This window comes from Schistocerca americana, chromosome 3, assembly GCF_021461395.2.
Source record: "Schistocerca americana isolate TAMUIC-IGC-003095 chromosome 3, iqSchAmer2.1, whole genome shotgun sequence".
Taxonomy (NCBI): domain Eukaryota; kingdom Metazoa; phylum Arthropoda; class Insecta; order Orthoptera; family Acrididae; genus Schistocerca; species Schistocerca americana.
The window spans coordinates 971,532,914-971,545,403 of NC_060121.1; the positions used below are offsets into that span (position 1 = coordinate 971,532,914).

General features: G+C 40.5%; 1 protein-coding gene across 5 annotated transcripts in view; it reads right to left on the reverse strand.

Moving 5' to 3' along the window:
* Window positions 1-1,171: 1,171 nt before the first annotated feature.
* The window catches only part of LOC124605345 (histidine--tRNA ligase, cytoplasmic), a 53,913-nt gene continuing 42,594 nt past the window's right edge, over window positions 1,172-12,490 (reverse strand). For all 5 annotated transcript variants that reach the window (XM_047136959.1, XM_047136961.1, XM_047136963.1 and 2 more), the window contains one exon: window positions 1,172-6,425. In XM_047136959.1, the coding sequence (XP_046992915.1) occupies window positions 6,216-6,425 (210 nt within the window). In that variant the 3' untranslated portion in view covers window positions 1,172-6,215. The remainder of the gene's footprint in view (window positions 6,426-12,490) is intronic.

The following is a 12,490-nucleotide window of genomic DNA, read 5'->3' on the forward strand; positions in this document are numbered from 1 at the left end:
GCCTTTGTTGATCAATAACTCCAAACCATTGTCCATAATCTCACAGCCTACATTCATGACATACAGTTCCTGTCCTGTTACTATCAGACTCTTTGTTGGTCACTGTGGATACAACATTCCTTTACACCAACATCCCCCACGACATCTTTACCAACATCGTCCTGATCCAAACCCACACCTCTTTCCTAATCCTCCTGGCTAACTATATCTTCATCCACAATTATTTCACTTTCCAATGCCATATCTATAAACAAATCCATAGCACTGCCCTGGGTACTGATATGGCACCATCCTATGGCAACTTATTTATGGGTCATCTGGAGAAATCCTTCCTATCCAGTCAACACCTAAAACCGGTTGTCTACTTCAGGTTCACTGATGATCTGAGCTATAGCAACATCAATTTCTGTTCCTTCCTCCATAACCTAAACACTTATTCCAAACATCCCCTTCACCTGGTCTTCTCAACTCAATGTGCCACCTTCCCAGATATTAATCTCCACCTCTCGGATGACTATAAATCCATCCATTCACATCAACCGATATTCAGTAATAAATCTTGCAGCAATCGCGGGCACGTATGTTTGGGTGTCTGTGTGTGAATATGTGAACTCTTACTCGAAAAAGATCAAGATCTCAAAACACAGACATATATATTTTCTAATGTGTGTTTCTGTGCACTATGCACCAATCCTTATTGTTCTAAAAATACAGAAAGTATTTGCTTGATTACAAGGAAGACACAGAAGTCCCTGGGCTCAGAGTTGCTGAAAGTCATTATTTTTACTGTTATCCAACATGAACAATATACAATATCACATGTTTAATGTTTTCTTACAACTGCATTAACGCAAAGATTTTATTTTATATTTAATAACAAATAATTATTTAATCTAATTGAGGAAAGTACATGAGGAACATCACAATGGATAAAATCACATTTTACGGACAGAAGATGAGCAGTAAATGTCTATTCTTTGGCACAGCTAGCTTCTTTGGCCATGTGAATTCCTTGAAACACTAGGAAATTAAAAGGAAGGGAACAGAACTGTCACTTGTGTTGGTGCTCAACCACCATATATATATAACTTCAAAAACCCTTCAAGCATGCTTCATTTGTTGCTAATGATTTCATGTATAAGATGGACTTTGTACAAAAATGAAAAAGGGAGATGTTCAGAAAACCTTTATTTGTAAAGAAAAAACTTTCTGCCAAATAAAAGATTAAACACACCAAAGCTCTCTACAGACAAGCATTTAAGAACTGCATACAAATAAATAAATAAATAAAATTAAATCATTTTACCTTAAAAAGAATCATCATACAACATGTTTAATACTGATGATCAGATACATACACGTGTCAAATTGGTGTAAGCTAATCATATGGAAGTAGTTACATTTTCCAGTATGATGTACTGACACAAATGTAAAGGTACTGTCATATCTACCACAGTGTATCACACAAAAAAACAAGAGTGCAAAATATATTAAACCATAAATGCTACGAAAACCTCCAGCAATAGGCACAGTAATGGTAACTAACACTCATAAACAAAGACATATGGAGCATCTGTCAAAGGGTATTTATACAATTTTATTTTGAGCGTTAATCCTCATTTTACTTATGAATACTGTGTTTGCATTCTTATCTCAACTTCATTAATTACCAAAGATTATGTACGTCTGAACAAAACATACATAACAGAATTTATCCTTTAGAAACTGGATTTTCAGTTACTTAAATCCATACTGTAACTACAGTTTTCAATTTCATACAAATGTGTATGCTTTATTCATTTTCTTGCCTATTTTCCTATATACTAATCCATTATTCCTCTATCCCTGCAGAACACAATGTTACAAGGTTTGAACGATTTTTTTTAAACTCTCAGTTCATATTACTGCAAACACAGAAATAACATTGTATCATTCTTTTTTCTGGCTTTGGATAGCAGGTTTTATAAAGTGAAGAGAGACTGATATGCTCATGTAAGAAGATTTTATCCAACACTTATTCAGTTACATCCAACAATACGATTGACACCGGTATCCACATTGGAATATAGACTAAAACAAAAGTAAGAAGAAAAAAGTGAAAACAACAGCCTGTGATCTGGAAGATTAATGATCAAAAATAAAGAACAATTAGGAAAGGAATTCCTCAATACAGAAGTCACATGCATACATTAGTGGCATTTAACAGTGAAGATTTGTGTTCCACACCTGAGGCACAAAACGTGATCACAAAGGAAAGGAGAAAGTGGGTGGAAAAATGGATCATGACAACGGAACAGGGTAGCGACGGAAAAAAAAACTGTGTGGAATTAGCAGAAATAGAAGAATGTAAAAAATGGTTCTTAAAGAAATGCTTGAGGTAGAAAAATGAGAGGACCACAAAGAAATACGAGGTACATATTTTGACAAACTGCTGAATCGAGATGAAGTATTGGAGGAAGTTCTAGAGGAGATAAGAGGATCAACCAGAAAAAGCTCTAATGTGAACAGAAATTGAGAAGGCACTGATAATCATGAAAAGTGGAAATGCATTGGCTTTAGATGAAATAAGTGTGGAAATGATTTGAGCAGCAGAAGAAGTGGAGACAAACTGGCTGTATACAGCTACGAGAACATTTGAAGACTGGAAGAAGGGATTAACTATATCTGCCTTCATGAATGAAAGCTAAAAGGAATTAAAAAACTATAGGAGAATTACTCTTATGTGCCGTTGTATAAAAATTTTTGAGAAGGTTGTGAAGAGACATTGGCAAACAGTGGATAGGGAAGAAAAGTAAGGTTTGAGGCCAGGCCATGATTTCAGACCACAAATGTCCACATATTTGAAGTGTGACAACTGCTGGAACACCACTATGCTTACAGGAGAGATCCCCCGACAGCTTTACTGAATTTGGAGAAAACATACAACAATGTATCCAGAAGTAAAGTTTGGGAGGCACTTGGGAGCAAAGGAATAGAGAAGAAGAGTGAAGTGAGGATAAAAAAATTGTCCCTGGGAAGTGTAACTTGTGCAAGAGTGGAAGGAGAAAAAACAGAGCAGTAGAAGCAAAGAAATAATCTCATAGTTGTGATGGATTACATAATCACAAGGGTGGCAAAAGAGATAGGAATCAGAATTACAGTAATATTGTTTGTTGGCAGTTTGATGATGTGAGGAAACAATTGGGAAGAAATACAGAAGCAATTAGAGGTTTGAAAAAGTTACACAATAGTGCAGCCTAAATTTAATGCAAAGCAGCACGAGATGGTGGTCACTACAAGGGGAAAGGATAGACCCATAACATGATACTGGGTTGGGGAACAGTTGAAAATGATGGAACATGTCAAGTACCTAGGGAATGTAAGAGAGGAAATGGAATAAATGACAACAAGATTTGTCAATGTGCAAAGAAAGCTGATAATTTTATAAGAATTGTGGCAAAAATGATATGAAACAAACTAGTGTTCCCCGCCCCCTCTCCAGAAACTAAGAAGATGATATACCAAATAAATTATACACCAATTACATTTTATGCTACAGAAATAGACCATGAAGGTAAAGGAAAAAAACTGTGGTGCAAACAAGTGAAACAACTTTTTTTAGAAGTAACAGCTTTAACGAAAATGCAAAAGATGATAAATGAAGGAAGATAATACCTAAGGAGCCTCTGCAAGATAAAAATGAAAAAATGTCAAAATTATATGGGCATGTGAAGAGTGTAGATGAGAGGAGTTTCTAAAAAGATGAACATGTTGAAAATGGAAGGTAAAAGGCCAAGGTGTGAGTGGCTAAAATTAGTGGAAGGAAGTATTTTGAGAAGACGACTTGGCCAGACTAATGACAGGAGTATGGAAAGGCTTGAGAAAATGGAGAGGCTTATGTTCAAAGAAAACTATGCCCGTGGTGAGAAAAAAAAAAAAAAAAAATGATGATGGTTATTTATACAATTTAGAATCGGACAGCTGAGTACTGAAATGTGTAAAATTTTCCTTGTGGTAATCACAAGCTAAGCTAAATACGAGAGAAAAAAAATAATTTCAAGGTTAAAATTTGGAGTTGTATTAATGAACTAGCTGTCAGAATCTCACCGATGATGCAATCTTCTTATTTCTCAATGAAGAAAGCCTGACGGCTATTAATTAAAACATTGTAGAATTTAATATGATTTAAGAAGATTTCTACATGTCAATTCATACAGCAATTCCTCATTGGTGCAATCAATAAATTAAATTTCCATGGCAACTAAATTCATTTGTAATTTACTATTCTATATACCACTGTTTACCAACACCCTTACAATGTTTCTTGTCCTATATATCATAAGACTAATGTAACAGTCCATTCAAGTTTGTACTGCATATCACACCATTTGTCTGCCTGTTAATACAGTGCACCAATGCAATGTAAATTTACAAGCAATGAAATAGAAAATAAGATTAATGTACGAGTCAGTGGTGAAACAGTTGCAACAAATCCTCAATAAGAGAAATTATTTTTTAATTACATTGCAGAACTTTCTACACTTCACTTCAATATTTTTATAATACACATCAAGCAAGATTTACGCTTCCACACTAAATCAATGTTACTGAGAATTTGTGATTTCAAAGAACCTGGATAATGAAGGGTAGTATACAGTACACACAGCTTCCCCAGGCTCATAGTCAGAAAAATTACAATTTAACTTTGGAATGTACAGGGATTTCTTGACAACAGGAAACAGCATTTCTCTGGTCCAATAGATACAACCATTAACTGATGGTTGGGCGATGTATCACTGCTTCTGAGATTTATACCAATACTTCAATGGCCAATACCTACATTAAATTTTAATTTACAGTTTTCTTATAGTGCTAAAAAAGGTATGGAATTAATTGGTCTGTATTAAGCTGAATTAAATTTATTAGACTGTGTAACACTCCAAGATGTATGGAGACAAATATTAACAGTTTAACTGAATACAGAAAAACTGGTAACTTTAGATGACAACACCTAAACATACACAATCACGTAATAAACAGAAACATAGTGCTTAACTGGAATACATGCTGCCAGTACAAAACTGTAGCTCATTCCCAGAATTTGTATTTCAGTAAGCACAACAACCAAAACCTAATTAGAAGCAATTCAATAGCAAGGTTCAAACTTGACTCTCAGTTACTAGGCAAATATACTGCCATGAGTGTTTACCTATCTTATGTCATAAGCTTTTACTTTAAACGGAAGAGTAAAGTAGAACTCTCTTGGATATTAACCAGAACTATCAAACAATGGAAAATCCAAGAAGGAATAATAACAATATTATGAAAAGGACATATTGCTACTCACCACATAGGGGAGGCACTGAATTGCAGAAACTCACAAGGAAAAGATTGCTAAAATTTAGCTTTTAAAGAAAGAAAAGTTCTCCTTCAAAAGCACACACACACACACACACACACACACACACACACACACACACACACAGTCTATGGCCGTTTGGGCCAGCCTGCAGTCAGGCCCAGAGTGCTCGTGGACAGGACCCACCACGGTGCATGTGTGTTCTGCTTCTGAAGGACTTTTTTATCCATACACTAAACTTTTAGCAATCTTTTCCTTGTGTCTGTTTGTGATTCAGCATAAAATATCACACAGATCAACTTCTTTACTTTTGACCAAATGCAACAAACTTATTAAAGTTGAAACTATTGCTCTGCTGTGACTAAATACACTGACTATGCACTAATACATGTTGGTAAGAGATGCTGTGCCCTGATTCACAAGAACGACACTTGTGGTATGTGACAAATGATGCATATGTTGTCTAATGTTTCCTTCAATAGCCACAATTGACTGCTTCTGAGTATCACTTTGTAATGGGCTCCAAGGCGAAAACTGGCTAGACAATGTTTACAATAAAATTTTAATTTTTGACAAAACCTTGCAGTTCTGGTGGTAGCAAACATGAAAAAGGGAACAAAACAGGTCTTAAGACAGTTGCAACAAACTGGTCTAAGCTTAATGCTGTAGTATCTATATATATATATATATATATATAAAAAATCCCTTGTCATTCACAATATTTCACTCAGAGGTAACAATGTTTTGTTTCAGCTTATACAAGTTTGAGTATTTATCATAAAACATACAACTTGTGTACAAAACTGTTCAACGTACATTTTGTCTTCTTACTGTTATGATAGTTCCTCATGAAATTCTGAATAGTAACACAAAATTATCATGTGGGTTTGCTCAGCCTGTTACGAATTTCTTTAGCAATCAAATCTCTAGGTATCTCTGATTCTTGCCTAGTCTTCACATCTCTCAGTTTTACAACACCTCGCTGAAGTTCACTTTCACCAAGGATTGCTGCTAAAGGTATCCCAGAGTCTTCACAGTATTGAAGCTGTTGTAATAACTTTGGATTTCGTTTGTAGGACTGCTCAGCCTGAAATAATATACAATTCTCTACAATATTTATTTAAAAAACATCAAAGCATGCTTTGTCCATCACCATTAAAGTTAAATTTACGTAGTGACAGTTGTTATAATACGATTATTGTCGCGGAACCAGAAAATGGCTTAGGAGAGTGTTTCATTTAAAGTTTCAGCATATTTTCAGAGATCTCCACAAGAATGCAAAAACAGACAGAAATTTAGTAATGGTAATGTCAAAACTGAAAATGGCCAATCCCCTTAGGCAAATAATGAGAATTTTATTGAGAAAGTACTCCCAGAATCAGTATAAACATTTAATCACATGTAATAATCAATTCAGATATGACTTCATATCATACCAACTTCAGAAATGTAATTCAAAGAAGCCGAATCTTATAGAAGAGATTACTGTCAAATATCTGTATGTTTGTATAAGAAAGAAATGATGACCGTACTGCCATAGCCAACAGAGGCAAGAGTGATGGATAAGCCATGATCAGAATCATTTCAGTTTTCTGGTGCTGTGTGCCACTGTGGTTACTTTGCTTTGCCTTTTAAAGGAATATTTACAAGTAAATCTATGCCATAAGAATGGCATTAATATGGCATCATCCCATATAAACTTGTTTATAAACCACCTACAATAATTCTGTGTGTCCACACACTTCATGTAGTCTTCTTGGTCATTGTTCTTGGCTTGCATCTGCAAGCAATTCGTAGTACACCAAACTGTTGCTGTTTCACGGTGTGTAACATTATCTTTTGTGGATGCATGCAGGTCTTTGTGTGGGGAGTTTCTGCTTTCTTTGGGCTCAACCATTCCTTTCTTTTCCTTATGTCCACATAAAGACACCATTTCTCATCACCAGTAATGATATTGGATACAAATGGTTGAGGTTGTTCACGAGCCAACTGATAACGAGCAAGCAGAGATGCACATATGGCCACCAGCTGATTTTTTTAATTTTGGCTTACAGTATCCAGTACTCACAAAACCGATTTTTGAACCTTCTCCATTGTGTGCAAATGTAGCACGATGGTGGAATGATCACAGTTCATCACATTTGCCAGTTCTCAAGTACACTGGCATGGATAACTCTGGATTGATGTGTTTAAATGCTCTTCATTAAATCCCACAGGTCTTCTTGAACATGGAGTCACAAAGTCAAAACAATCCTCCTGTGCTCTGTCCAATAACATTATCCCCACACATGATGCAAATGTTTCTGGCTACCTCCACTGCTGTCATCCCTCTACTGAACTCAAACAGAAGAATAGGTTGAAAATGTTCTGATTTTTTTAAACTTGGCACTCCATTTTCTAGTATCCACACATCCACTATCTATCTCCAAATGACAAAATGTAAACTCCCAATAGGAACAGTGAACTACAAATAAAAAAATGCCAATCGATAAATAAACCCATGGCAACCAGACTACCAACACAGAAAACAAAAATTCTATGAACTTATGCAGCAACCTAACAATGATATTCCTAAGAAATACATATCTTGTTGATTGAACAATGTACTCCTCTGGGGACAAAGCCTTGTTGAAGTACTGACCGTGCAGATGGAGAGTCTTACACGTTCACGTGAAGCTGAGAGCTATGACAGCTGTACCAGAGCTACTGCCAGGTTCGCTCATGCTGGACAGGCCTCAGAAAATGACACACATGATGTGTGTCACACAATGCCCCATCTCTCTCACATCCATTTTCATAAACCTTACCCAATTCACCAGGTACCCAACCCATATGAGCTGAGGGGTGTCAGGGTACTGGATGAGATGTGTCATGAATGGATGAATGGAGTTTCAGGGACACCAGGCAACCCCTCTGGGTAATTAGTCTTGCACAGCATGGCTCTGTTGTGTCTCCCTAATACATAACTAGTCATCATCAAACTGAATCAGATAACACAGAATAAAACAAAAACTGAAGTGCTTGATGAAACATAAAATACCCAAGCATCTGTACTGCAACCAATGGAAGCAGTTTCTGCTACCTGATCAGATGACACCATCTCAGAATGAAGATCAGGGTAATCAAATGAATGAATGAATGAATGAATGAATAAAATGAGGCAAGAAATGCGGAAACACACCTACAGAACTGCAGTCTCAGTTTTTACGAGGGTGTTGTGAAAAGGAAAGTTGATACCATATAGCGGAGATGCTGAATCACATATAGGCATAACAGAAAGACTGTCACAAACAAAGCTTTCAGGGGGGGGGGGGGGGGGGGGGGGGTAGTTCTCCAAGGCAGAGGCTCGAGCACAGTGCTCAGCAAAGTGCTCTTCAATTTGCGTTTGCGTCAGTAGATAACACACCACTGATGTTAATGCCAGGGCACCTTTTGGGGTCTGGTAGCCAAAAAGACGTCTGATCTTGGAAAGGTGACATGGGGGCACCAAATGATTGACACATACCTCTCCCAACACTCCTGTTTCCATCATTTTATAAGGGGCGAACACGGGTACAGCGCTGCTTAAAAGCTATTAAATGCCCTACGGAAGGGTGTCGCTTATGTCGCTGTAGAGCTCACTGAAGTTCTTTAATGGGCTCAGCGACTTCCGGCAACCACCAACTGACTGTCTTTCACCGGGGGCACCCTAGAGAACGAGGGATCGCATTTTATGCCGAAGACTGTGGCTGTTATTAGGGAGAGGGGACTGAAGTGGGAAGGACACATCATGCGTTGTGAAGCCCATATGGGGTTGGGTTGGGTTGGGTTGTTTGGGGAAAGGAGACCAGACAGCGAGGTCATCGGTCTCATCGGATTAGGGAAGGATGGGGAAGGAAGTCGGCCGTGCCCTTTCAAAGGAACCATCCCGGCATTTGCCTGGAGCGATTTAGGGAAATCACGGAAAACCTAAATCGGGATGGCCGGACGTGGGATTGAATCGTCGTCCTCCCGAATGCGAGTCCAGTGTCTAACCACTGCGCCACCTCGCTCGGTATGCCGAAGAAATTCTTGTTGTATTGACTTGTGCTATCACAGCATTGATGGCACCACATGGGGGAGATTCAACGGCGACAGCAGATGTGAAGGCTACCCAGTCTGCCTTGTTTAAAGCCCATTTGCACAGACATCCGTGTGCCTGATGCTGGGGCAGTGACAGGAAGATGTGGAAGTGGTCACTGCCACACAGGTTGTCATGTGCTCTCAAGTGGATAGATGGGTCAAGTCCTGGGCTGCAAATTGATAAATCAATGGCCGAGTAACTACCATGAACCACTCTGAAATGTGTAGTGGCCCCAGTATTTAAGAGGCAGAGGTCGAATTGTGACAGGAAAATTTCGACATCTCTGCCTCGCCCAGTAAGCATGGTACCACCCCACAAGCAGTTACAGGTGTTAAAATCTCCCAGAAGTAGGAAAGATTTAGGGAGTTGATCAATCAGTGCAGCTAATACATTCAGAGGTACTGCACCATCTGGAGGAAGATATACATTGCAGACAGTTATTTCCTGTGTCGTTCTTATTTTGACAGCCACAGCTTCAAGAGGGGTTTGAAGGGGCACATGTTCACTACAGACCGAGTTCAGGACATAACTCAAACTCCACCTGACACACTATTATATTCACTACGGTTCTTGTAATATCCCCTGTAGATGCGAAGGGCAGGGGTCCACATTGCCGAGAACCAGGTTCCCTGGAGGGCAATGCAGAAAGCAGGTATAAAGCTTAACAGTTGCCGTAGCTCAGCCAAGTGGTGGAAAACACTGCTGCAATTCTGCTGGAGGACGACATGATCGTGAGACTGGGACGGTGTGAAACACTCAATGAGGTAGTCTATGCCTCAGGGTCACCTGCTGCCACCGACTTATTTCCTGAACAGGCTACATCTGAGGGTCTGATGAGATCTAGGTCCTCAGCAGACACCAGAATCTTCACCTCATCCTCAGATGCAGAGGTTGTAGGCAGCAGTAGTGTTGGTGCCACTGCAATTCCCTTGGTCTTGGGGGTCTTCTTTCTGGATTGCTCTCACTGATCCTTTGATTTCTCTGGCTGAGTGGGCTTCACTGATTCAGTCTCCAGGACTGAAGAAGATCGTGAAGCCTTATGATATGCTGCTTTTGGGCACTTCAGACACTAGCGGGTGTCATCTTTCCCACTAGCAGAAACCTGGGAAGGGAATGACCCAAGGCACCCCTTCCTAGTGAAAGGAGCTGAAGAAGACTTACGCTTCTCCAGATGAGAAGTGGGGACTGGTGTCCCTGATGGTTGGGAGGACAGTGCTCCCGAGGTAGATGGTGCGGGAGCAACAGGGAGGGAAGTGCCCCCTACCATCAAGGGGGCAGGTGTAGTCTTCCAGCTCTGAGAGCCGACAGGAACTCGCAGAACTGATGTGGCTACAACTGTTCTCATGATGGTGGCATAGCCACAGGATGTAGGCGCTCAAATTTCCTCTTGGCCTCAGTGTAGGTCACTCGTCCAGGGTCTTGTATTCCATAACTTTCCTTTCTTGCTGTAAAATCCCGCAGGCTGGTGAGAAAGGGGAATGATGCTCTCCACAGTTGACACAGATATGAGGCAGGGCACATGATATATTAGGATGGGACAGATGTCCACAATCTCGACATGTGATGCAGGAAGTACAGCGGGGAGACATACAGCCAAAATTCCAGCACTTAAAGCACTGCATTCGGGCAGGGATATATGGCTTGAATGGTAGACCATCACCTTGAGCTTCTCGGGACATGTGCCACCCTCGAAAGCCAAGATGAAGGCACCGATGGCAACCTGATTATCGGTCGGACCCTGATAGCCACACCAGATGAAATGAACTCCTTGTTGCTCTAAGCACATGCACAGCTCGTTGTCAGATTGTAAAAGAAGGTCCCTGTGGAATGTAATACGCTGGACCATATTTAAGCTCTTGTGATGGTAACAGAAACATCCCAACTTGTCACAAGTGAGTAATGCCCATGACTGGGCAGAGGATGCCATTTTTATCAAGACTGACCCTGACCGCATTTTGGACAAGCCCTCCACCTCCCCAAACCTGTCCTCTAAATGCTCTCTAAAAAACTGAGGCTTCATCAAGACAAAGGAGTCCCCATCAGCTCTCACACATACAAGGTACTGGGGTGAATAAGGTTCAATGCCATCCTTAACCTGGTGTTCCTCCCATGGTGTGGACAGGGATCGGAACAATTTAGGATCGTACTTCCTTGCATTGTACTGAGACTTGGAAAGCTTAGACACTGCTGGCGTTTGGACACCAGCAAGTGATGACGTGGCACACTTCATCGTGCGTCACCTGCCCTGATGCCACCCACTCTGACCAGGAGCCCGCCCCATGGGCACCACCTAGCAGCAGCAAAGGCTACCTGGCAGAATGGCCATTGCCACGAATCCTGATGCCCCAGGGGGATGGGCATCTACCCCTTGGCATATGTGGGGAGCTAACAGCACAGGCATCAGCATAGTGATCCCTGTGTAGTCAGGGGGCTACAACCACCACAACGGACTGGCTACCGTGCTGGATATGAGGTGCAAAGAATTCCATGGTCTTCATCGGCGCAGAAAACGACACTGCATAGTGGGTGGAGGAAAACGCACCCAGGAAGGTGTTCTCACTCAAGGTACAGAGGATGAGTGGGACTGCAATGCCACAATGATAAAGTGGGTCGAAGATCTCAATGCACAATGGACTTTATGCACCATGTAAGGTGCCCTTCCCCAATTGCCCCATCTTTGGGAAAATTTTTGAAAATTGGAAATCAAGCCCCACAGGGGACCATCACATAAAGGCCAAAAAGTGAGAGACTCATCTTACTTACATCTTAATGACAGGCAGGAATACCTTGGGCCTATTCTAACCCTCAGGCCCATAGGGGGGCAACAGGGAAGGGGATGGATGGGTGAGGACATTGACTAACAAAGATTGAAGCCAGGAGGGCTACGGGAACATAAGATGTATCACAGAGAGAGTTCCCACCTGTGCAATTCAGAAAAGCTGGTGTTGGTGGGAAGGATGCATATGGCACAGGCTGTGAAGCAGTCACTGAAATGAAGGATGTCATGTTTGGCAGCGTGTTCAGCAGGGTGGTCCACTTGTTTCTTGGCC